Source organism: Oratosquilla oratoria, chromosome 16 (genome assembly GCF_046742065.1).
Source record: "Oratosquilla oratoria isolate Oo_2021 chromosome 16, ASM4674206v1, whole genome shotgun sequence".
Taxonomy (NCBI): domain Eukaryota; kingdom Metazoa; phylum Arthropoda; class Malacostraca; order Stomatopoda; family Squillidae; genus Oratosquilla; species Oratosquilla oratoria.
The window spans coordinates 9,307,271-9,331,020 of NC_134792.1; the positions used below are offsets into that span (position 1 = coordinate 9,307,271).

General features: G+C 40.0%; 1 protein-coding gene across 2 annotated transcripts in view; it reads left to right on the top strand.

Moving 5' to 3' along the window:
* Spt5 (Transcription elongation factor subunit Spt5) overlaps positions 1–23,750 on the top strand; it is a 188,025-nt gene that overhangs the window by 119,621 nt on the left and 44,654 nt on the right. For both annotated transcript variants that reach the window (XM_076199318.1, XM_076199317.1), the window contains exons 12-16: positions 5,471–5,562; positions 20,379–20,574; positions 20,695–20,820; positions 21,642–21,888; positions 22,026–22,329. In XM_076199318.1, coding sequence (XP_076055433.1) covers positions 5,471–5,562; positions 20,379–20,574; positions 20,695–20,820; positions 21,642–21,888; positions 22,026–22,329 — 965 coding nt within the window. The remainder of the gene's footprint in view (positions 1–5,470; positions 5,563–20,378; positions 20,575–20,694; positions 20,821–21,641; positions 21,889–22,025; positions 22,330–23,750) is intronic.

Consider the following 23,750-nt stretch of genomic DNA (forward strand, 5'->3'; position numbering starts at 1 on the left):
ACTGCCACTGAGTGTTCCCATTTGAGTTGTAAAAAGGTGAAAAATATGGGCTGGGATAGGACTAGGCATCCTACTCTCTGTAGCCCCAAAGGGGACATTCCTAAAAATATGCAAAGGCATAAGAGGGTCTGGAAGGAGTTTTCCAACCAGAACCCTAAGGTTTGGGTCTTCAATGTTCATGGATGTGGTACAGATGAGAGTAAAAGGGAAGAGATAGGCAGTGCATTTGTGAAAAGAAAGATGGATGTGTTGACATTCAGTGAAACCAAGTTGAAAGGGGGAAGTTTGTGTTTGGAAGTGTAGTTGGGAGTCAGGAGGGAAGAGAGAAGGGGTAGCTATATTAGTAAGTGAAGTGATAGTTAAGTATATGATAGAGTGGAAGGAGGTTTCTTCAAGGTTAATTTGGATGAAGGTGGAACTGGGAAGGGAGATGTGGGTCTTTGTAAGTGCATATAGTCCTGGTAGTGAGACGAGTGTATAAGAAAGGGAAGCTTTTTGGATACATTTAAATGAGTGGTATTGAGACATTCCAATGGTAGGGTAGGGGATGAACCAATAAATGGTTAGGAAGTGTGGAGCTCCAGGAAAAAATCATAGTGGAGAGATGATGGTGGAAATGTGTCTAGAGAGTTGATGATTGCAAATACAATGTTTAGGAAGAAAGTCAGGCATAAGTACACATGGGAGAGGGTGGTGGATGGAAGTGTGGTAGGTAGTTTGTTAATGGACTATATAGTGGTAACCATGAGAAGAGTAGGAAGATTTTTGGATGTACGTGTTCTAAGGGGAGAGAGTGGGGGAATATCAGATCATTTTTTGGTGGAAGGTAAATTGAGAGTGGAGGATAGATGGAGAAAGAGGAAAAGGGCAAAAGGTAGGGAGGTGCTTAGAATAAACTACCTAAATGAGGAAGAAAAGCAGGAGTACAAAAAGAAGCTGAGAGGAGAGTGAAAGGGAGTAAAAGATAGAGCAAAGCTAGGAGTTGAGGAGGAATGGGGATGTTTCAAGTAGGGACTCACAAGGTGTGCAAAGATGGTGTGTGGAACAAGGAGGATGGGAGGAAATAGTAATGGAAGGAAGGGTAGTAAGTGGTAGGATGATGAACCAAAGAAGGTTGTAAAAGAGAAGAAACAAACATTCACAGATTGGTTATGAAACAGAATGAAAGAATCATATGACAACAAAGAAAGAAGAGAAGTAAAGCTTAAGATAAAGGAGGTAAAGAGGAGTGCAGATGTGAAATGGGGTGTGGCAGAAAATTTTGAAAGTAATATAAAGATGTTTTGGAAGGAAATTAAGAGAAGAGGTGAATCAAGTAGAGAAGAAAAGGGAAAAGGTGGAGATGGAAAGATTATAATGAAATAGAGAGCAATAAGAGAATGATGGACAGAGTATTTTAGGGAGTTGTTAAATGTGATGGAGGATAGGGTGGGAAAGGTAATTGCAGTGGGAAGCACTAAGAAAAAGACATTGATGAATGAGGAAAATAGAGGAGAAATAAGGAAAGATGACGTGAAAGCAATCATTAAAATGATGAGAGCAGTTAAGGTACCTAGGTTAGGTGGGTATCATATGAAATGTCTAAAAAAGGGAGGTACAGTGATGGTGGACTGGCTGGTGAGGTTGTTTAACCCATACATCACTGGGCAAATGTTGTATATACTGACCCACCCCCAGTGTCGGAGCCAAAATCTATTTTTTAGTATTATTTTATCTATTCATTTATTTATTTATTTATTATTTTTTTTTTTTTTTCTTAAATCAACTCAAAAGGATGTAAAACCAACAAATCTTGCTTATTTTGATTCACCTTAGCCTAGAAGTGGAGAAACTGGGTCAATTTTTTCGAGATGCGTGCAATAGTTTGGTAGAACATCTATAGGCTTTCTTTCACTCCTCACACAGGTTGAATGAGGTCATATTTTTTCGGGGAAACTTTGTTAGAATTTCAGAAAGTGAAGGAATTTATATATATATATATATATATATATATATATATATATATATATATATATATATACATACACACTGAATGGTTCCCAGTGATCAATTAATATCTTTTTCAACCACATATCACTTTTAATTCCATACCATCGCAAACGAGACTGAGAGTCGCTCGAAGGAGGCATCCGTTGGAAATTGAAACGTGGACGAGCCGAGGATTCGAACCCAGCTAACCCATAACAAAGTTACATTGACATAAACCAATACGCTATCAAGCATATTGGTTTACGTCAATGTAACTTTGTTACAGGTTAGCTGGGTTCGAATCCTTGGCTCGTCCACATTTCAATTTCCAAAGGATGCCTCCTTCGAGTGACTCTCAGTCTCGTTTGCGATGGTATGGAATTAAAAGTGATATGTGGTTGAAAAAGATATATATATATATATATATACATATATATATATATAAATTCATGGAGGATAGGTGATTGTGGTGTTTCTTATTGTTTTGGTAAATGTTTTAATAATCATTATTGCCCATCCACATTTTGTATTACACATTTATTATGAAAACTGGCAGTGCAAAATTGCCAGTTCTATGTCTAAATATGTACTAAATAGCACCTGCATAACCGTCGAAGTGCAACTTCACCTCCTCGTACTTCATTTTGTACACCAGAATTGCCTAAATTACATCCTAATATCTGATTTTATACCCCAAGTTCCCCTGAAAAATTGCTGGGAGGGTTGCCAGTTTTGTTAATAAAAAAAAAAAAAAAAATTGGGTGCCTTTTATAGCCAATGGATAGGGCTACTTGGTCATTACCACAGATTTGACCTGCGATGTAATGCCTATTTTTGACCAATTTTTGAAATTGCAGTATATAATGTATGCCACTGATCCACAATCCATAAAACAATTGCGGCATATGATGTATGCCACTGACGCTGTATGGGTTAATGTTTGTCTAAAAAAAAACATAGAATGCCAGAGGACTGGAGGAGTGCCTATATTGTTTGTTTTACAGGGGAAAAGGGGAGAAGTGTAAGTGTAGTACTTTCAGAGGGATCAGTTTGTTCAGTGTAGTTGGGAAAGTTTATGGGAGGGTTTTGATTGAGAGGATTAGAGGAAGAGGGAGTAATTGGTGAGGAACAGTGTGGGGGATTAGGACAGGTAGGGGATGTGTGGATCAGATTTTTGTGGTAAGGCAGATATGTGAAAAAGCTTTAGGAAAAGTTAAGGATGTTTTTTGGGGCCTTTATACATATATACACATACCAACAGTTTTTCCCTCCTTACAAGAGAGGTAGCCAAAATCAAAGGCACAAATTTCACTTACACTCATTTCATCCCTACATACCACTTGCATTCACCCAACTCCCTCCCATTATCTTGGCTACTGGATGACTGGTCATCCCTGTATCTGGGTCAGAAGCACTGCAGCAAGACACAGCACATCTACAGCAAGGCCGCTTCATTTAATTGGCAACTCACCCTCTCTGTCCCCTCATGCAATAAAAGAGAAGCAGAGAAATCCCTTCAGGTTGCTTCAAAATATCATTCACACACTCCCTCACCTCCCCATCCCCCACCCACCCTTCCATGCATCACAGTATTCTCCACTCAACCCTATATTTTGTCTTCTCCCTCCCTCAACAAACATTCCCCTCTTTCCCAATGCCCCTTTTATGCCATCTATCCTTCTCATCCTTGGTTGCCATCTATCCTTCTCATCCTTGGTTGCCCCCTCATGTTCACTCCTTCCACCTCTGCCTTCCACACCTCTTTTACTAATCTTTCTTCACTCATTCTTTCCATGTGTCCAAATCATCCCGATACTCTTTCATCAACCCTGTCTCCCAACTTCTGACAGGGTAGACAGGAAGGCACTTGGGAGGTATTGCAGATATATGGGATATGAGGAAACCTGTTAAGAGGATTTTTTATGAGAGTAGTAAAGCCCGTGTTAGATTTAGAAATGAAGGGAGTGAGTGGTTTGAGAGAAATGAAGGGAGTGAGTAGTTTGAGGTAAATGAAGGGAGTGAGTGATTTGAGGTAAAGGTGGGACTTCAGCAGGGATGTGTTATGTTGCCTTGGCTGTTCAATTACATAGATGGAGTGATGCAATAGGTAAATGCAAGTGTAATGGGGCAGGAATTGGAGAGGGTTAAAGAAAATTGTGAAAAAATGGGAGATAAGCCAGTTGTTTGCTGACGACACTGTGCATGTAGTAGGATCAGAGGAGGGATTAAGGAAGTTAGTGACAGAGTTTGGGAAGGTGTGTGAAAGAAGGAAGTTGAAGATCAGTGTGGTTAAAAGTAAGATGATGGGATGTACATAGGGAGAGGATAGTAGCAATCAGGAAGTGAGTATTAAGGGAGACAGGAGGAAGTGGATATATTTAGGTATTTGGTTGCAAATGTGGCAGAAAAGGGAGGAATGGAGGTAGAATGTAGGTTGAGAGAAGCAAGTAAGTGCCTTTAAGGATTAAAAAGTGTAATGAGAAATAGACATTTGGGAATGGATATTAAGAGGAGATTGTATGAAGGAGTGATTATGCTGACAGCCGTGTATGGGTCAGAAACATGGAACATAAGAGAGTGTAAATGTGTTTGAGATGAAATGCCATATAAGATTGGGGTTATTAGGCTGGGCAGAGTGAGAAATGAGGAGGTAAGGAGGAGAGCAGGGGTGGAAAGGGAGTTGGGAGATTGGGTTGATGAAAGAGTATTGGGATGGTTTGGCACATGGAAAGAATGAGTGAAGAAAGATTAGTAAATAAGATGTGGAAGGCAGAGATGGAGGGAGTGAACATGAGGGGGTGACCAAAGATGAGATGGATGGATGGGGTAAAAGGGGCATTGGGAAAGAGCGGATGTCTGTTGAGGAAGGAAGGGAGAAGACAAGATGGGAGTGAGTGGAAAATGGTTGTGTATAGATGAAGCTGTGATGCATGGGAGTTAGTAGGGGGATGGGGGGGTTGAGGGAGTATGTGTGAATGATATTATGATGCAGCCCAAAGTGATTTGTCCCCTTCTCTTTTTCTGCATGAGGGGATGGACAGGGGGTGTCTCCAATTAATTGATGCAATCTTTCTGTGCATGTGATGTGTCCTGCTGCCCTACTTCTGACCTAGGGCAGTAGGCAAGATGCAGGGATGACCCATCAATCAGGAGGACCCAAGAAAAGAGGGAGAGAGGGATGGTGAATAGGAGTGTATATGGGGATGAAATAGGTGGGAGTGGAGTATGCCTTTGACTTTGGCTACCTGCCTTGTAAGGGGGAAAAAGCCATTGGTATGTATAGGTTTATAAAATTTGTCAGACATTATGTAGTTTATTGAGGACATATTATGTAGGCAGAAGTCTATTGAAGGTGGTCAAAGGTTTTTATATGAGTAGTTGGGATGTGTATGGGTAGAGAATAGAGAAAGCGAATAGTTTTAAGTGAGTGTTGTTATTGCCTGAACCATATAAACTTTAATTGATATACCCATTGTACTATTGTTACTTTGGTTGTTTTCAGGTTCTTCCTTGTGATTTACAACTATGTTCTGATGTCGCTACTGGTGTGGACTCCCTTGGACAGTTCCAGTGGGGTGATATGGTTTCTTTAGAGTAAGTTTATCTTTAATGCCAAAAGCCACTCCAACTAGTATTTTGTCATACTTTTGTACCCAGATTTTCAGTACTGTCAATTTTTATGCAAAGAGTACACAAAGGGGAATTGTGCCTTGACATTGTATGGGGCAGAGACAATTTAAGGGCTGTGGAAAGTAGGAATTTTAATATATTTAAGATGAAGTGGTTAAGAAAATAGTGGTTACGAGGATAGACAGAGTGAGGAATTAGGAAGTGAAGCATTGAGCAGTGCTGGAAAGAGCTGGTAGACATGGTTAGTCAGAGAATACTGGATTTGCTTGGGTATATGGAAAGAATGAGTGAAAAAAGACTAGCAAAAAGAGTGAAGGCAGAAATGAATGGAGTGAATTAGGAGGGATTTCCAAGAATGGATGGATGCAAGGGGCCTTGGTTACAAAGGGAATGTAAGTGGAGAAGGGAGAGGGCAAGAAATAGGTGTGAGAGGAGTGTGGTTGTCAATGGGAAGTAAATTGACACAACTTAAAAAGGTCTTCTTCTTGTCAGCTCAATAAATTCTTAAGGGGAAAGGGTTGCCATGTAATGAAGTGGTTATGATCAAGCATATTAAAATGTCAGGCCCTGGTATGGAGGTGCTTTGCCATGCTGCATTGCTTCTGACCCAGACACTGGCTTTGGGACAGTGATGACCTTTCATCTATAAGGAGCTTGGACAAGAACAAATGGTTGAAGGGTATACGACTGTCCCTCCGTTATGCTGTCCCCCAACCCCTTGTTGCGGTCTTGTACCATTTCTCTGAGTATTCTTTTTCTGTGGTGGGGGAAAAGAATACTGCCACCAAGTATTACCACTTGGATTGTGGGAGGCGAGAAGAAAGGGATGGGGATTGGAACTAGGCATCCTTCTCCTTGTAGCCCCACAGGGGACATTCCTAAAAGAAAAAGTAAAGACATAAGAGGGTCTGGGAGTTTTCCGACCAGCACCCTAAGGTTTGGGTCTTATAATATGCGTGGATGTGGTACAGATGAGAGTAAAAGGGAAGAGATAAGTAGTATGTTTGTGAGAAGAGAGATGGATGTGTTGGCTTTGAGTGAAACTAAGTTGAAAGGGAAGGGTGAGTGTAAGTGGAAGGTTATCAGGAGTGAAGAGATCCATAAAAGCCCAAAAAACATCCTTCCCCTTTCCTCTAGCTTTCTTACATATCTGTCTTACCACAAAAATCTGATCTACACAACCTCTACCCGTCCTAAATCCACACTGTTCCTCACCAATTACTCCCTCTCTTCCTCTCCTAATCCTCTCAATCAAGATCCTCCCATAAGCCTTCCCAACTACACTTTACAAGCTAATTCCTCTGAAACTACTACATTCACACTTGTCCCCTTTTCCCTTGTAAAGTGAAACTATACAGACACTCCTCCAGTCCTCCGGCACTCTACCCTCTCTCCAGCAAACATTAAATAACCTCACCAGCCAGTCCACCATCACTGTACCTCCTTTTTTTAGACATTCTGCATGGCATCCATCCAGACCAGGTGCCTTACCTGCTTTCATCATCTTAACAACTGCCTTCACTTCATCCTTTCTTGTTTCTCCTCCATTTTCCTCCATCTATCCTCCACTCTCAACTTACCTTCCACCAAAAAATGATCTGATATTCCCCCACCCTCTCCCCTTAGCACGTACATCCTTAACTCTTCCTATCATAATCCTATTTACCATTACATAATCCATTAACGCTCTATCTACCACCCTTCCATCCACCACCCTCTCCCATGTGTACTTATGCTTGACTTTCTTCTGAAACACTGTATTTGCTATCATCAATTCTCTTTCTAGACACATTTCCACCATCAACTCTCCACTACGATTCTTTCCTGGAACTCCACATTTCCCAACCACTCCATCAATTGGACCATTTCCTACCCTAGCATTAAGGTCTCCCAGTAATGATACATTGACATTTCTCCCTAAATCCTCTATGCACTCATTTAAATCTATCCAAAAGGCCTCTCTTCTACATTCTTCTCACTGCCAGGTCCATATGCACTTACAAAGACCCACATCTCCTTTCCCAGTTTCACCTTCATCCACACTCTCCTTGAGGAAACCTCCTTCCACTCCACTACACGTTAACCTATCTCTTCACTTAAAAGTAAAGTGATGAGATGTACAAGGGGTGAAAGTGGCAGTAGAATGGAAGTGAGCATTAAGGGAGAGCGACTGGAGGAAGTGGATAGTTTTAGATACTTGGGTGCAAATGTGGCAGGAAAAGGTTGAGTGAAGGTAGAGGTAGAATGTAGATTGAGAGAAGCGAGTAAATGCCTTGGTGGATTAAACAGTGTAATGAGGAATAGACATTTGGGAATGGATGCTAAGAGGAGACTGTATGAAGGAGTGATTGTATGGGGCAGAAACATGGAACATAAGAGAGGAAGAGAGAAGGAGTTTGAATGTGTTTGAGATGAGGTGTCTGAGAAGTATGATGGGGGTTACTAGGCTAGATAGAGTGAGAAATGAGGAGGTGAGGAGGAGAACAGGAGTGGAAAGGGAGTTGGGAGATAGGGTTGATGAAAGAGTATTAGGATGGTTTGGACACATGGAAAGAATGAGTGAAGAAAGACTAGTAAAAGAGGTATGAAGGCAGATGTGGAGGGAGTAAACATGAGGGGACGTCCTAGGATGAGGTGGATAGATGGGGTGAAGGGGGCTTTGGGGAAGAGGGGAATGTCTGTTAAGGAAGGACGGAAGAGGACAGAAGACAGGGGTGAATGGAGAATGGTTGTATATGGATGATGTTGTGATGCATGAGGTGGAATGGGCGGGGGGATGGGGGTGAGGTAGTATGTGTGAGCAAAATTTGATGCAGCCCGAAGGGATTTCTCCCCCATCTCCTTTTATGCATGGGGGGACGGAGAGTGGGTGTCGCCCATTTAATGAAGCGGCCTTGCTGTGGATGTGCTGTGTCTTGCGACACTGCTTCTGACCCAGGTCAGTGGACAAGGTGCAGGGATGACCCGTCATCCAGGAGGTGCTAAGATAAGAGGGAAAAGTGAGGGTGGAGGGGTGTGGAGTGTATTTAGGGATGGAATGGGTGGGAATGATTTTATGCCTTTTCCTTTTCGGCTACCTCCCTTGTAAGGGGGAAAAAGCCTTGGTACATATATGTATGTTTTTTTTTGTTTTTTTTTCAGGTCTCTTCCGTGTCTTTCTTTAGTTTCTTTTCTTGTCCTCTTGTTTCTATTCTGTCCCACTTTAATAACTCATCTCTGTCGAGAACTTCCATCCCTTTCATAATTCCGAAAATGGTCAACAAATCACCTCTTTCCCTTCTCTGTTCTAGTGTTGACAACTGTAATTTCTCCAATCTTTGTTCATATGTCAGATTTAACAGTGTAGGTGCCATTTTTGTCACTGCTCTTTGGATTCTTTCTAATTTTTTATGTTCTTTTTTGTGCTAGGTGCCCACATTGATACAGCATATTCTAATTTCAGTCTTATCAGTGTAACAACTATTTTTTCTAACCATCTCCTCATCTATGTAGTCGAAGGCCACTTTCATTAATCTTAATAAGTTGTAAGTCTCTCCAAATAATTTATTTACATGTTTGTCAGGTGTCAAGTCACTTGAGATGATTATTCCTAGGTCCCTCTCTGAGTTTACTTTTTTGACTTCTATGTTTCCAATTTTATATTGTCCCAAAACTCTATTTTTTACTTCTTCCAAATTCCATTATGCTACATTTTTTAATGTTGAAGTTCATCTCATATCTCCGACTCCATTCCCATATTTTATCCTGGTCATCTTGCAGCAATCTGCAATCTTCTGTTACATTCTTGAGTAATTTGGCATTGTCAGCAAAAAAATTCATGTAACAATTTACTCCCTCATCCATCATTTATGTATATGGCAAACATTAAAGGAACCAAAACAAAGCTTTGTGGAATGCCATTTTTCACATCTTCCCATTTCGAATTTTTGTCTCTAAGTACCACTCATTTTTCCCCCAGTTAAGAAATCCTTCACCCATTCCAACAATTTGTCTTGAATTCCTCCAATTTTTTCAATTTTACTAATTATTTTTTTGTGCGGTACTTTGTCAAATGCTTTCTGAAAGTCCAAGAAGGCGCAAGCTGCCCATCCATCTCTTTCTTGTATTATCTCAATTAATCTCGAGTAAAAGCAGATTAGGTTTGTGGTGCATGAACTTCCACTTCTAAAGCCAAATAATGTTTGGGGTTTATTATTTTGTTTTCTTCCAAGTGTTTGGTCCATTTGTTCCTGATGACCTTTTTACATATTTTTGCTACTGTGCTTGTGAGGGATACCAGTCTGACGTTTGTAGGATCTTCCCTCCTTTATATATTGGTACTATGTTTGCATCTTTCCAATCTTGTGGCACCTTTCCCTCTTTGAGTGAAAAGTCAATTATCTTGTATAGTTTGTCTGTCAGTTCATCTATACACTCTTTCAATATCCAATATGCAATTCCATCTGGTCCGTGCGATTTTCATCAGTGTGTGTGTGTGTATTTACCTAGTTCTATTTACCTAGTTGTATTTTATGGGACAGGACCTATGCTCATTGTGACCTGTTTTCATATCTCTCCACGTCCAGTTTAGTTTTGAACTTGTGTGTAGTTCTGGCATTCACTGTTTCACTTTTCAACCCATTCCAGACATTGATCACTCTGTGCGGGAAACTGTTCTTTTTCAGGTTTCTTCTGTAACTGTCTTTAATTTCTTTGCATGTCCTCTTGTTTCTCTCTTGTCCCATTTTAGTAGGTCATCTCTATCGAGAACTTCCATCCCTTTCATAATTCTGAATATGGTCAACAAGACGCCTTTCCCTTCTCTGCTCCATGTTGACAGCTGTAATTTCTCCAATCTTTGTTCATATGTCAAATTTGATAGTGTGGGTGCCATCTTTGTCACCACTTTTTGGATTCTTTATAACTTCCATGTGTTTTTCTTTGTGCTAGGTGCCCACATTGATATAGCATATTCTAACTTTGGTCTTATCAATGTAACAATTAATTTCTTAACCATCTCCTCATCCATGTAGTCTAAGGCCACTTTCATTGATCTTAATATATTGTAGGTCTCTTCAAATAACTTGTTTACATGTTTGTCGGGAGTCAAATCACTTGAAATGATTACTCCCAAGTCCCTTTCTGAGTTTACTTTCTTTACTGCTTTGTTCCTATAGTATATTTTCCCAAAACTCTATTTTTACCTTTTCCAAATTCCATTATGTTACATTTCTTGATGTTGAAATTCATCTCGTGTTCCTAGCTCCATTCCCATACTTTATGCAGGTCATCTTGTAGAAATCTACAATCTTCTTCTGTTTTCACTCTCTTGAGTAATTTAGCATCGTCGGCAAAAAAATTCATATAACAATTTACTCCTTCATCCATATCATTTATGTATATGGCAAACATTAAGGGAGCCAAAACAGAGCCCTGTGGGATGCAACTTTTTACATCTTCCCATTTCGAATTTATGTCTCTAAGTACCACACTCATTTTTCTCCCAGTTAAGAAGTCCTTTATCCATTCCAACAGTTTGCCTTGAATTCCTCCTATTTTTTCAATTTTCCTTATTAATTTCTTGTGTGGTACCTTGTCAAAAGCTTTCTGCAAAACCAGGAAGGCACAGTCTGCCCATCCATCTCTTGTATTATTTTAATTAGTCTCGAATAAAAGCAGATTAGATTTGTGGTGCACGATCTTCCACTTCTAAAACCAAATTGTTTGGGGTCTATTATTTTGTTTTCTTCCAAATGTTTGGTCCATCTGCTCCTGGTGATCTTTTTGCATATTTTTGTTACTGTGCTTGTGAGGGACACCGGTCTAAAGTTTGTAGGATCTTCCCTGTTTCCTCCTTTATTGGTACTATGTTTGCATCTTTCCAATCTTGCGGTACCTTTCTCTCTTTTAGTGAGAAGTCTATTATCTTGTGTATTTTATCTGTCAGTTCGTCTATACACTCTTTCAATATCCAATTTGCAATTTCATCTGGTCCATGTGACTTTGTGACATCTAGGCTTTTTATTTGATCTTTTATTTCCCTTTGTGTTATTTTTATTTCCTTCATCAAGGGTGAACTTTCCAATTGCTCATCCTCCCAGGGTTGAGAACTCTCAATTGTAAAGACAGATCTGAAATGTCTGATCATAACTTCTGCCATCTCTGTGTCGTCTGTGTACTTATTATCTCCTTCATGCAATTTAACTATGTCATGCTTGCCTTTTAGTTTGTCATTTACATATCTGTAAAGGAGTTTTGGTTGATCCTTACATTTATCTATAATATCCCTTTAATTTTTTTTTTTTTCCTGCGTATGTTTACATATTCGTTTCTAATTTTTTTTATATGTTTGCCATTTGGATGTTTTTCTATCTTTCATTTTTTCCACGCTTTATCTCTCCTGGCTTTAGCGTCACTACATCTTCTGTTAAACCAACATTTTAAGTAAATCTCTTTTTGTTTCTTTTTTGGTACATATTTGTTGACTCCCTCTTTATGATTTTCTTTAAATATGTTCCATTTGTCTTCCATGTTTATTTCCTCTTGAGAACCTATCCCAATTTGTGTTTTGGAAAAATTTCCTTAGCTTTACAAAGTCCATTTTGTTGTACATAAATCTTCCTTCTCTATATTTATCATTTCTGTCTATATTGCTTTGTTCTTTTAATTCAAACTCTATTAGTATGTGGTCACTGTTTCCAATTGGTGTTTTATACTCTATTCTGTTTACAATGTCTGGTTCAGAAGTCAATATTAGGTCTAATTTTGATGGTTCATCATTATTTCTATATCTGATATTTTCCTTAACCCATTGTGTGAGAGTGTACTCAATGGTCATATCTAGTAGCATGTTGCTCCAGAGTTCATCTCCCCCTTTAACTGTCATTTCTTCCCAAATTATGTCTTATGTATTAAAATCGCCCATGATTACTATGTTTCCCCCTTCTTTCAGTAACTCGTTTAGCACCTTTATTGTTTCTTCCAATAATTTGGGATGTTCACTATCTGACCATGCATGGGTTTTTGGTGGTACATACACTACTACAAATTTTCTGCTTTTCATCTTTTTGTTGGCAATTTTTATTACAGTAGAAGCCCGATTTAACAAACTAATTCAGCCAAGGTCCAGTCCGCTAAATTGAATTTTCCATTAAATTGAGCGAGTGAGCGTTGGTGTAACAGTGTTGCCAGAGCGGATTATAAAAATGATACGTACCTAAAAATTCCCTAGTGTACACACACACACATACAGTATATATATTATTATATGTGAATTATAGGCAGCACAATCGTGAATTGCAAATGAACAGCAACGTGCAGTAATTTGTTGCAACGTGTGTGTGTGTGTGTCGTGTAACAATGATATGAGCTGTCTGTGAATTTCGCGGAATATTAGTCATAGCTTTGTGTTTGGTTCGATGTACATAATTCTAGCGATTAATAGGACTGGGCAGTTGGTTTTTGGATAGTGAGCGTTATTGTTGTGTTGTTGCAGAAAACGTAGTTCGTTGTTATAGAAATGTTTTTCGTGGTGATTACTCATGTACTGATTTTGAATTTTCCCATCAACTTACTGTTTCATTATTTTGTTTTCCTATTATACCATCTATTTCTACTTGAATATATTTCTGCTACAATTATACTTTATACATATACTGAATTATATATTATTGTATATATATTATAGTACGTATATATATATATATATATATATATATATATATATATATATATACAGACGCTCCTCAACTTACATTTTAGTTACGTACCGAACGGCCGAACGTAAGTTGAAAATGAACGTAAGTTGTTACTGTACTATACATCTGTAAATTCTATTACCATATCTTATAAAACACCCCTAAATCATTAATTATACACATAACATTGTAAAATAACATTAATTTCAAATAAATTAAATTCAAGCAACATAAATTGAGATGGTGGAGGAGAAGGATGAGGATGAGGCAAGGCATGTTCAGTTTGTCATTTGTGCAGTGTAAACAATGGACGCAGCGTCATGCGCAAGTATTGTTTGAACTACGGAGAGCGCGCTAAACTAAAAAATTCACTAAAAAAAAAAAATTTTACAATTTTTTTTTTACAGTCAGTTCAAACGTAAAATCGAAAGAACGTAAAACGAATGAACGTAGGTAGAGGAGCGTCTGTATATGTATATTTATATATCTCCAAAGTACTAAATTATAAATTTTTCCTTGACTCCACCACCACAATCTGGTAACATTGGACTCTGAGACACGCATGTGGCCAGTTGACGGAAAATGCTCAACTTAGCTTACCGTTCCCGCTAAATTGAGCTATTTCCGTAGACGCGCGTTAGGCCAGCTAGCAGAAAATGGTCAACTTAGCGGACCATTTCTGCTAAGTTGAGCATTTTCATTATTGCTATTTGCAGTTCCCTAATTTGAGCTTCCACTAAATTGAGATTTGTTAAATCGGGCTTCTACTGTATAATTATTTCTGTATTTATCTGACCTTCAATAATCTTTGTCACATTTAACCCTTGTTTAGTCAATATCATGACACCTTGCATTTCAGTTCTGTTTTTCAGGGCCAACATAGATGTGAGGGGGCATAGGAGGTTAATTGCAAGCAAAATGAACCTTCACGGGTGGGGGAGTTCATACAAACATACATATACCAAGGCTCTTTCCCCCTTACAAGGGAGGTAGCCAAAAAGAAAAAGGCATAAAATCATTCCCACCCATTCCATCCCTGAATACACTCCACACCCTCCCTTCTATACTTGTTAATAGCGGTCCTTTCAATTTTGTCTCTACTATGCCCATGATGTCAGGTTTTTATGTTTCTAGATAGTCATTTAATTCGTTTATCCCAGAGATCATACCATTGATGTTAGTGTATGCCACTTTTATTTTCGTGTTTTCTTATCTTTTTTGGTTTAGGTTTCCATTTTCTTGACATACCATTTTTTTAGTCTCGAATCCAGCACTCTCCAAAAAAACTTGGTTTTTTTCCAACTCTGTTCTCTTTTCATTCCTATCATATGCTTCAATTCTAAGCACTTTGTCTTTCTCATTTTCTCCATCAATCAATTCCTTTTGTATTCTTATATTTTTGAGTTTCTCGCTATTTGCCAGTTTTACCCCTTTTGATAATGCCTCCTCTGCCATCATATTTGTTCTTAGTTTTATTTTATAGGTCTATGATGTTTATTTTTATAGTATTTACCTATCCTGTGAATTTCATCGATTTCTTCAACTAGATCTTTATCTTCATCCTGTATTTCTTTCAAAAATGTTTGCAGTGGCAATTCAGGGCCAACATAGATGTGAGGGGGCATAGGAGGTTAATGGCAAGCAAAATGAACCTTCACAGGTGGGGGAGTTCATACATACATACATATACCAAGGATCTTTCCCCCTTACAATGGAGGTAGCCAAAAAGAAAAAGGCATAAAATCATTCCCACCCATTCCATCCCTGAATACACTCCACACCCCTCCGCCCTCCCTCTTATCTTAGCACCTCCTGGATGACTGGTCATCCCTGCACCTTGTCCACTGCCCTGGGTCAGAAACAGTGTCGCAAGACACAGCACATCCAAAGCAAGGTTGCTTCATTAAATCGGTAACCCCCCCCCCCCTCTCCGTCCCCCCATGCATAAAAGGACGGGGAGAAATCTCTTTGGGCTGTGTCAGATTTTGCTCACACATACTACTTCACCCTCCATGCATCACATCATTCATATACAACCGTTCTCCACTCACCCCTGTCTTCTGTCCTCTCCCCTCCTTCCTCAACAGACATTCCCCTTTTCCCCAAAGCCCCCTTCACCCCATCCATCCACCTCATCCATCCACCTCATCCTAGGACATCCCCTCATGTTCACTCCCTCCACATCTGCCTTCCATACCTCTTTTACTAGTCTTTCTTCACTCATTCGTTCCATGTGTCCCAACCATCCTAATACTCTTTCATCAACCCTATCTCCCAACTCCCTTTTCACCCCTGTTCTCCTCCTCACCTCCTCATTTCTCACTCTATCTAGCTTAGTAATCCCTATCATACTTCTGAGATACCTCATCCCAAACACATTCAAACTCCTTTCTTCCTCTCTTATGTTCCATGTTTCTGCCCCATACAGTGCTGTTGGCACAATCACTCCTTCATACAGTCTCCTCTTAGCATCCATTACCAACTGTCTATTCCTCATTACACTTTTTAATCCACCAAGGCATTTACTCGCTTCTCTCAATCTACATTCTACCTCCACCTTCACTCCACCTTTTCCTGCCACATTTGCACCCAAGTATCTAAAACTCTCCACTTCCTCCAGTCACTCTCCCTTAATGCTCACTTCCAGTCTGCTGCCACTTTCACCCCTTGTACATCTCATCACCTTACATTTACCCACATTTATCTTCAGCTTTCTTCTATCACACACTCTCCCAAACTCTGTCACCAGCTTCCTCAATCCCTCCTCCAATCCTGCCACAAGCGCAGTGTCGTCCACAAACAACAGCTGGCTCACCTCCCACTTTTCTCCATTTTCCTTAACCATCTCCAATCCCTGACCCACTACCCTTGCATTTACCTCTCGCACTACCCCATCCATGTATAAGTTGAACAGCCAGGGCAACATAACACATCCTTGACGAAGTCCCACCTTTACCTCGAACCACTCACTCTCTCCATTTCTAATCCTGACACAAGCTCTACTACCCTCATAAAAACTCTTGACAGCTCCTAGAAGCTTTCCTCCTATCCCGTATATCCGCAAAACCTCCCACAGTGCCTTTCTGTCTACCCTGTCTTAAGCCTTTTCCAGATCCATAAAAGCCCAAAAAACATCCTTCCCCTTTCCTATAGCTTTCTCACATATCTGTCTTACCACAAAAATCTGATCTACACAACCTCTACCATCCTAAATCCACACTGTTCCTCATCAATTACTCCTTCTGTTCCTCTCCTAATCCTCTCAATCAAGATCCTCCCATAAGCCTTACCAACTACATTTAACAAGCTAATCCCTCTGAAACTACTACACTCACACTTGTCCCCTTTTCCCTTGTAAAGTGAAACTATACAGGCACTCTACCCTCTCTCCAGCAAACATTAAATAACCTCACCAACCAGTCCACCATCACTGTACCTCCTTTTTTTAGACATTCTGCATGGCATCCATCCAGACCAGGTGCCTTACCTGCTTTCATCATCTTAACAACTGCCTTCACCTCATCCTTCCTTATTTCTCCTCCATTTTCCTCACTCATCATGGTCATTTTCTTAGCATTTCCCACTGCAGCTATCTTTCCCTCCCTATCCTCCTTCACATTTAGCAACTCCCTAAAATATTCTGCTCATCTTCCCCTTACTGCCTTCTCTTCCATTATCATCTCTCCATCTGCACCTTTTACCTTTTCTTCTCTACTTGATTCGCCTCCTCTTCCTCTTTTAATTTCTTTCCAAAACATCTTTTTATTACTTTTAAAATTTTCTGTCATACTCTTACCCCATTTCACATCTGCTCTCCTCTTTGCCTCCTTTACCTTTTGCTTTACTTCTCTTTTCTTTTCTTTGTACCTCTCATATGACTCCCTCGTCCTATTTTGTAACCAATCCAGGAATGCATATATATATATGTATATATATAGAAATAAATATATATATTTATATATATATATATATATATATAAATATATATAAATATATATATATAGATATATATATATGTATATGTATATATATGTATATACATATATATACATTATATATATATATATATATATATATATACATTATATATATATATATATATATATATATATATATATATATATATATATATATATAAAAATATATATATAAATATATATATATATATATATATATATATATATATATATATATATATATGTACCCATACACACATACACTGTGTTACTTTGATACATCTGAGCTGAGGTTCGAGCCCTTGGCTTCACATCATATCAGTTTCCGCATATGTCTCCATCAAGCAAATATATATATATACACACACATACAAAACTCATTACATATATAGACATATGAAGGCAGGTTAAGAAGGCGGATAGTCGACTGACATTAATAAATTTAAGAAAGATAGGGGTATAGGGAAGATTGTAAGACATATAGTTTACCAAACAGAAGTGTGGATAAATGAATTAATGATGAAGTCACCTGGGTAAAGATGGAATGTGTGCAAGAAAAGAAAGGCACATCAAAAAGAGTAAATAATCCTAGCTTCAAAACAGAACAGAACCAAATACGGATCCATAAATGATTTCAATCTCATTTTTTTACACAATCACTCTTAAAAGTTTTTGGACAAGATAGAAATAGGATATGCAAAAAAAAACCTGGGGGGGGGGGGGGCAACCTGGGGGCAAGCTGAAAAACTGGGGGGGGGGGGATGCCCCCCCACCCCCTGGAATTGCCACTCTTTCTTTGACTAGTTCTTTCTCCTCCTTTTCTTTTTGGTATCTATACATATCATGTTTCTCCTGTATTCCTTGGACCACAATGCACTTTCCTTTGTCAGCTGTCTCTCTCACCAGGTTTTCCTTTTCTTTTATTACTTTTATAACTGTTTCTTTTGTGTTTTCTTCCATCTGCTCTTTTAATATTTTTCTAAAAGATATTTCTTGGTTTACCTGTTCTTTTTTCCACTCATTTTTTTATTTCAATTAGGTCTGTTTCTTTAATTGATTCTGCTACTTTACCAGTCACTACTTTCAACTGTTCTTTAACTTCCTTTTTTAGTTTGTCATTTTCACTCTTATCCTCATTTTTAATTTTCTCTCTTTAGACTATCTATTTCACTTTTTGGGTCATTCAATTCTTTTAGGGTTTGTTCATTGCTTTTTCGTAGAGTAATCAGTTCTTTGTGCACAGCTTGGTAATCGAATTTCAAATCTATAATTTCTTCCATCAGTTCGCTTACTTCTCGATTTCTTAGTGCACTACTGTACCTGCTTTCTCTGTCTATACCAAGATTTCTTCCTAATTCACTTGAATTTCTTTGAAAACCAGAAAATACGTTACCTTCCCACCTTGTATTTTTCCTTGGCGTATCAATGCACAAAGGCGTTTGGGTATCACGCCTCTTGGACTCTCAACTGTACTTGTTTCCAATCCTCTTTTCATTGTTCTTTCTTCATTATCACTATCCTTTTCCATTTTTACCAGAACTATACAGAAAAAAAAAACACTTGAACTGGAGATACAGGTAACTCTCGATTTACGCGTCTTTGATGTGCGCGAATTTGTTATAATGCGACCTAAAAAATATTAGAATTAATATAATTTACACTATTTATTTGCTAAGACGCGATTTGGCCCAACCGCATTTTCAAACTGTCTGCCAGAGAGTTTCGCGGCCAGCCGACAGGTGGCGGGCCTTTCCGCTTCTTATTCAATGTTTACAAACTAACAGCCCTCTTTCGCTCTGCTACTAGCAACGAGAACAGACCTCCTCATATCAGCATACTATTATACTGTACTACCAGCCTATCATGGCCCCAAAACGTCCTGCATCGTCTTCTGCAAGCACCAGCGGCCCTGCGGGGAAGAAGGGAAAGCGTACATCACTGACACTGGAGCAGAAAATAGAAATTCTAGAATGATATGACCGGGGACAGAAAACTTCGGTCATATGCAATGCTTTAGGCCTGAAGGAAAGTACTCTGAGGATCATCCGAGGCAACGCTACTAAAATACGGGAAAGTGCTGAATCAGGATCAAGCCGGTCAATGCAGAGAACATCCTACATCAGATCGTCAACCATGGGAAGAATGGAAAAAATGCTGGGCACATGGATCGAATGCCAAAATAAGGACAATATTCCTGTGAGCATGACCACCATCCAGGAAAAATCAAAGAGTCTCATCAAGGATATCGAAGGCAGTGACGGCACCTATAAATCTTTTCAAGCAAGTTTTGGTTGGTTTGCTAATCTTAAGAACAGACATGGCTTTCATAACATAAAAATGACTGACGAAGCAGCATCAGCGGACATAGAAGCGGCCAAGAAATTCCCTGACTTGCTGAAGAGGACCATAGAAGAAGGCCAGTATACAGCCAAGCAAGTGTTCAATGTGGATGAAACTGGCCTTTATTGGAAAAAGATGCCAGCGCGGACCTACAAATTTGAAAACATGGACCCCAATGGGGAACGTAGCAGCACAGTTTGAAGAAAAGTCATGGATGACAAAAGAGGATGTGGATGACCCTGCAGCTGTGGAAGTGCAGGTGGATGTGGATGTGCCAGAACAATTGGACAGTGAGGGTAGTGAGTGACTGTTGTGGTGTGGGTGATGAGTGGTAGAACTACGTAAATAGTACAGTGTACAGTTGTTTTTCTCATTTATAAATACAGAAGGTTTAGAATTAGATATAATTAGTATTTTACAGTATGTACTGTACGTTTATTAGCCAAATAAAATGTATTTTTTGTACAAACATTGCAACTTTTATGGACCAAATCCCGCAACTTTTATGGACCAAATCCCGCACACACCCCATATTCCATTGTTTCCTATGGCAAAGATTAAATTGATTTACGCGATTTTAATATACGCGACGTCTCTAGGAACCTATATCTTGCGTAGATCGAGAGTTACCTGTACACGTTTACCGGTCACGCACAATAACAACCAGGTTTCATTCGTTGCCGGCTGTGAAACCGCTAGATAGACGCTCACAACACAGCACAGCCCTACGCTTCGGTGTCTGGAACGTGTGTGTGTGTCTTTATATGTATATATACACACATACACACACTATAATTTTCCTTTACAGCCCTCAAACTGTTGGTGTTATTGTCCGCCTGGAGAAGGAAAACTTCCAGGTACTGAATATGCATGGGAAGGTAGTACATGTGAAACCGCAAGCAGTCCACAAGAAAAAGGAGAACCGTCGTGCCATGGCTTTGGACTCTGAACAGAATACCATTCAGATGAGGGACATTGTAAAAGTTATTGATGGACCACATTCAGTAAGCAAGAATTTGTTTTCTACATTTGTTGATAGATAAAAAAAAAAAAGTGCAAAACATCATACATGTACAGTTCTAAGACCAAATACATAATAGAACTTGTTTTTCTTTCTCCCATAGGGTCGTCAAGGTGAAATCAGACACTTGTACCGCAACTTTGCCTTTCTGTATTCAAAGATGATGTTGGAAAATGGTGGTATTTTTGTCTGCAAAACTCGTCACTTGGTTTTGGCTGGAGGTACCAAGGTAAAAGACCAAAACGGAGTATTTAGTATGTACTTGTTTCGACACTTTTTTATATCTGGGGTGATAAGAATTCCAATCTCTTGTTGGGGGTAGTTAAATCAGTTTCATTAGAGATCACCTGCAAAAGAACAATGTTACAGGTTGATTGGAAACATCAGTTTGATTCTTTTATGATCAAATTTGACTGTAAGATGGAACAAAAATGGGGAAGAATACCAGGGTATTGAATGGACTTCAAAATAATGATAAAAATTGATTATGTTTATAATAGTGTTCATGAAACATGCAAAAAGACCCTGCCCCTCATATGAGGTGGCTGAGTCATGCATCTATCCACACACATTCAGAAACCTATCCATTGTCATTAATTCTTGCCCCTTGTGGACAAAGGGTCATCCCTAATCCCTACTACACAGCATCTTGACAGCAAGGCCTGACAGCTGAAGCTGATTTACTCCCACCACTTCATTGCATGGCACCCCACCTCCACTTCATTACATGGTAACCACACACACACACACTTCATCCACTATCAAAATCTACAGAAGAGACAAATATATTTCCTTTTGTATTGTGTCATTACCATATTCATTTTCAGCCACTCTCCTTTCACAGCCCTCTTTTGCTCTCTCCCTTCCATGCTCAACAGACATTTTTCTTGCATCCAGGGCCCCCTTCACCCCATCCACCCATCTTATTCTTGGTCTTCCACTGAAGTTCACTCCACCCACTTCTGCTTTCCACACTTTTTTCTTGTCTCTCATCACTCATTCTTTTCATATGCTGGTTGATATTATTATAAAACCCTTTTTTAATTTCAGTCAAGTGGCGGTGGCATGGGCATGGGTGGCATGGGGATGGGTATGGGATTCATGTCACCACGTCTCAGCTCTCCAGCTCATCCTGCTGGTGGAGGTACACCTACTGCTGCTACCGGTGGTGGTGGTGGAGGTGGCGGCTTTGGCATGGGTGGAGAAAGAGGGCGAGGAAGAGGCAGGGGTAGAGGTGTGGCCAGGGACAGAGACATCATTGGACAAACTATTAAGATCACACAAGGACCTTACAAAGGTTAGTTAGATGTGTTATGTTGGTTTAACAGTTTTCCCACTTTGAGAATCACCCTACCCCTAAGGGCTTCCAGTAGTTGAAACTCGGTGCATCAAATTATTGAATTTATGAATTACATTACTATTTCTTTCCTCTAGGTCATGTTGGTATTGTCAAAGATGCCACAAGCGTCACTTGCCGTATTGAACTTCACTCCAAGTGCCAGACCATCAGTGTGGATCGTTCCCGTGTGGCCCCAGTGGGGACTCCCACACGAACTGGAGGTGGCAGCTCCTCTTACAGGCGCACACCACCATGGGGAGGCTCCCAGACACCTATGTATGGTTCCAGTGGTTCTCGTACACCAATGTATGGCTCACAGACACCACAGTACGATGGGTCAAGGACTCCTCATTATGGCAGCATGACACCCTCACACGATGGCTCTGCTACTCCTGGAAGGTAAGGTTACATTAGATGGTTATTGTAAACACAAAATTTACATCATACACATACCAAAGGCTTTTTTCCCCTTTACATGGGAGGTAGCCAAAAAACAAAGGCAGAGAAATCACTCCCACCCATTCCATCCCCTACATACTCCACTCCCCTCTACCCTCTTCCCTCCCTCTTATCTTTGCACCTCCTGGATGACGGGTCATCCCTGCATCTTGTCCACCACCCAGGGTCAGAAGCAGTGTCACAAGACACAGCACATCCACAGTAAGGCCACTTCATTAAATTGGCGACCCCCCCCTCTCCGTCCCTTCATGCAGAAAATTTATTTCTCATACATACTCCCTTACCCCCTATCCCCCACCCACTCCCCCACATGCATCACAGCATCATCCATACACAACCATTCTCCTTTCACCCCTATCTTCTGTCTTCTCCTGCCTTTTCTCAACAGACATTCCCCTCTTTCCCAATGCCCCTTTTACCCCATCCATCCATCTCATCCTAGGTCACCTCCTCATGTTCACTCCTTCCACCTCTGCCTTCCACACCTCTTTTATTAATCTTTCTTCACTCATTCTTTCCATGTATCCATACAGATACATGCCAAAGGCTTTTTTCCCCCTTATAAAGTAGGTAGCCAAAAAACGAAGACATAAAAACCACTCCCACCCATTCTATCCCCATCACACTCCATTCACCTCCACCCTCTTCCCTCCCTCCCATCTCTGCACCTTTTGGATGATGGGTAATCCCTGCATCTTGTCCACTGCCCTGGGTCAGAAGCAGTGTTGCAAGACACAGCACATCCACAGCAAGGCCGCTTCATGAAATCAGTGACCCCCCTCTCCATCCCCTCATGTAGAAAATTAGAAGACAGGGAGAAATCCCTTCAGGCTGCTTCAAATTTTCATCACACATACTCCCTCACACCCCCATCCCCCACCCATTTCACCTCATGGATCACATCATCCATCTACAACTATTCTCCATTCACCCCTATCTTCTGTTTTTTCCCATCCTTCCTCAACAGACATTCCCCTCTTCCCCAAAGCCCCTTTTACCCCATCCATCCATCTCATCCTAGGTCGCCCCCTCATGTTCACTCCCTCCACATCTACGTTCCACACCTCTTTTACTAATCTTTCTTCACTCATTCTTTCCATGTGTCCAAACCATCCCAATACTCTTTCATCCACTCTATCTCCCAACTCCCTTTCCACCCCTGTTCTCCTCCTCACCTCATTTCTCACGCTATCTAGCCTAGTAACCCCTATCATATTTCTCAGACACCTCATCTCAAATTGTTACATGAACATCTTTGCTGATGATGCCAAATTACTCAAGAGAGTAAGAACAGAAGAAGATTGCAGATCGCTACAAGAAGACCTAGACAAAATATGGGAATGGAGTCAGAGATATGAGAT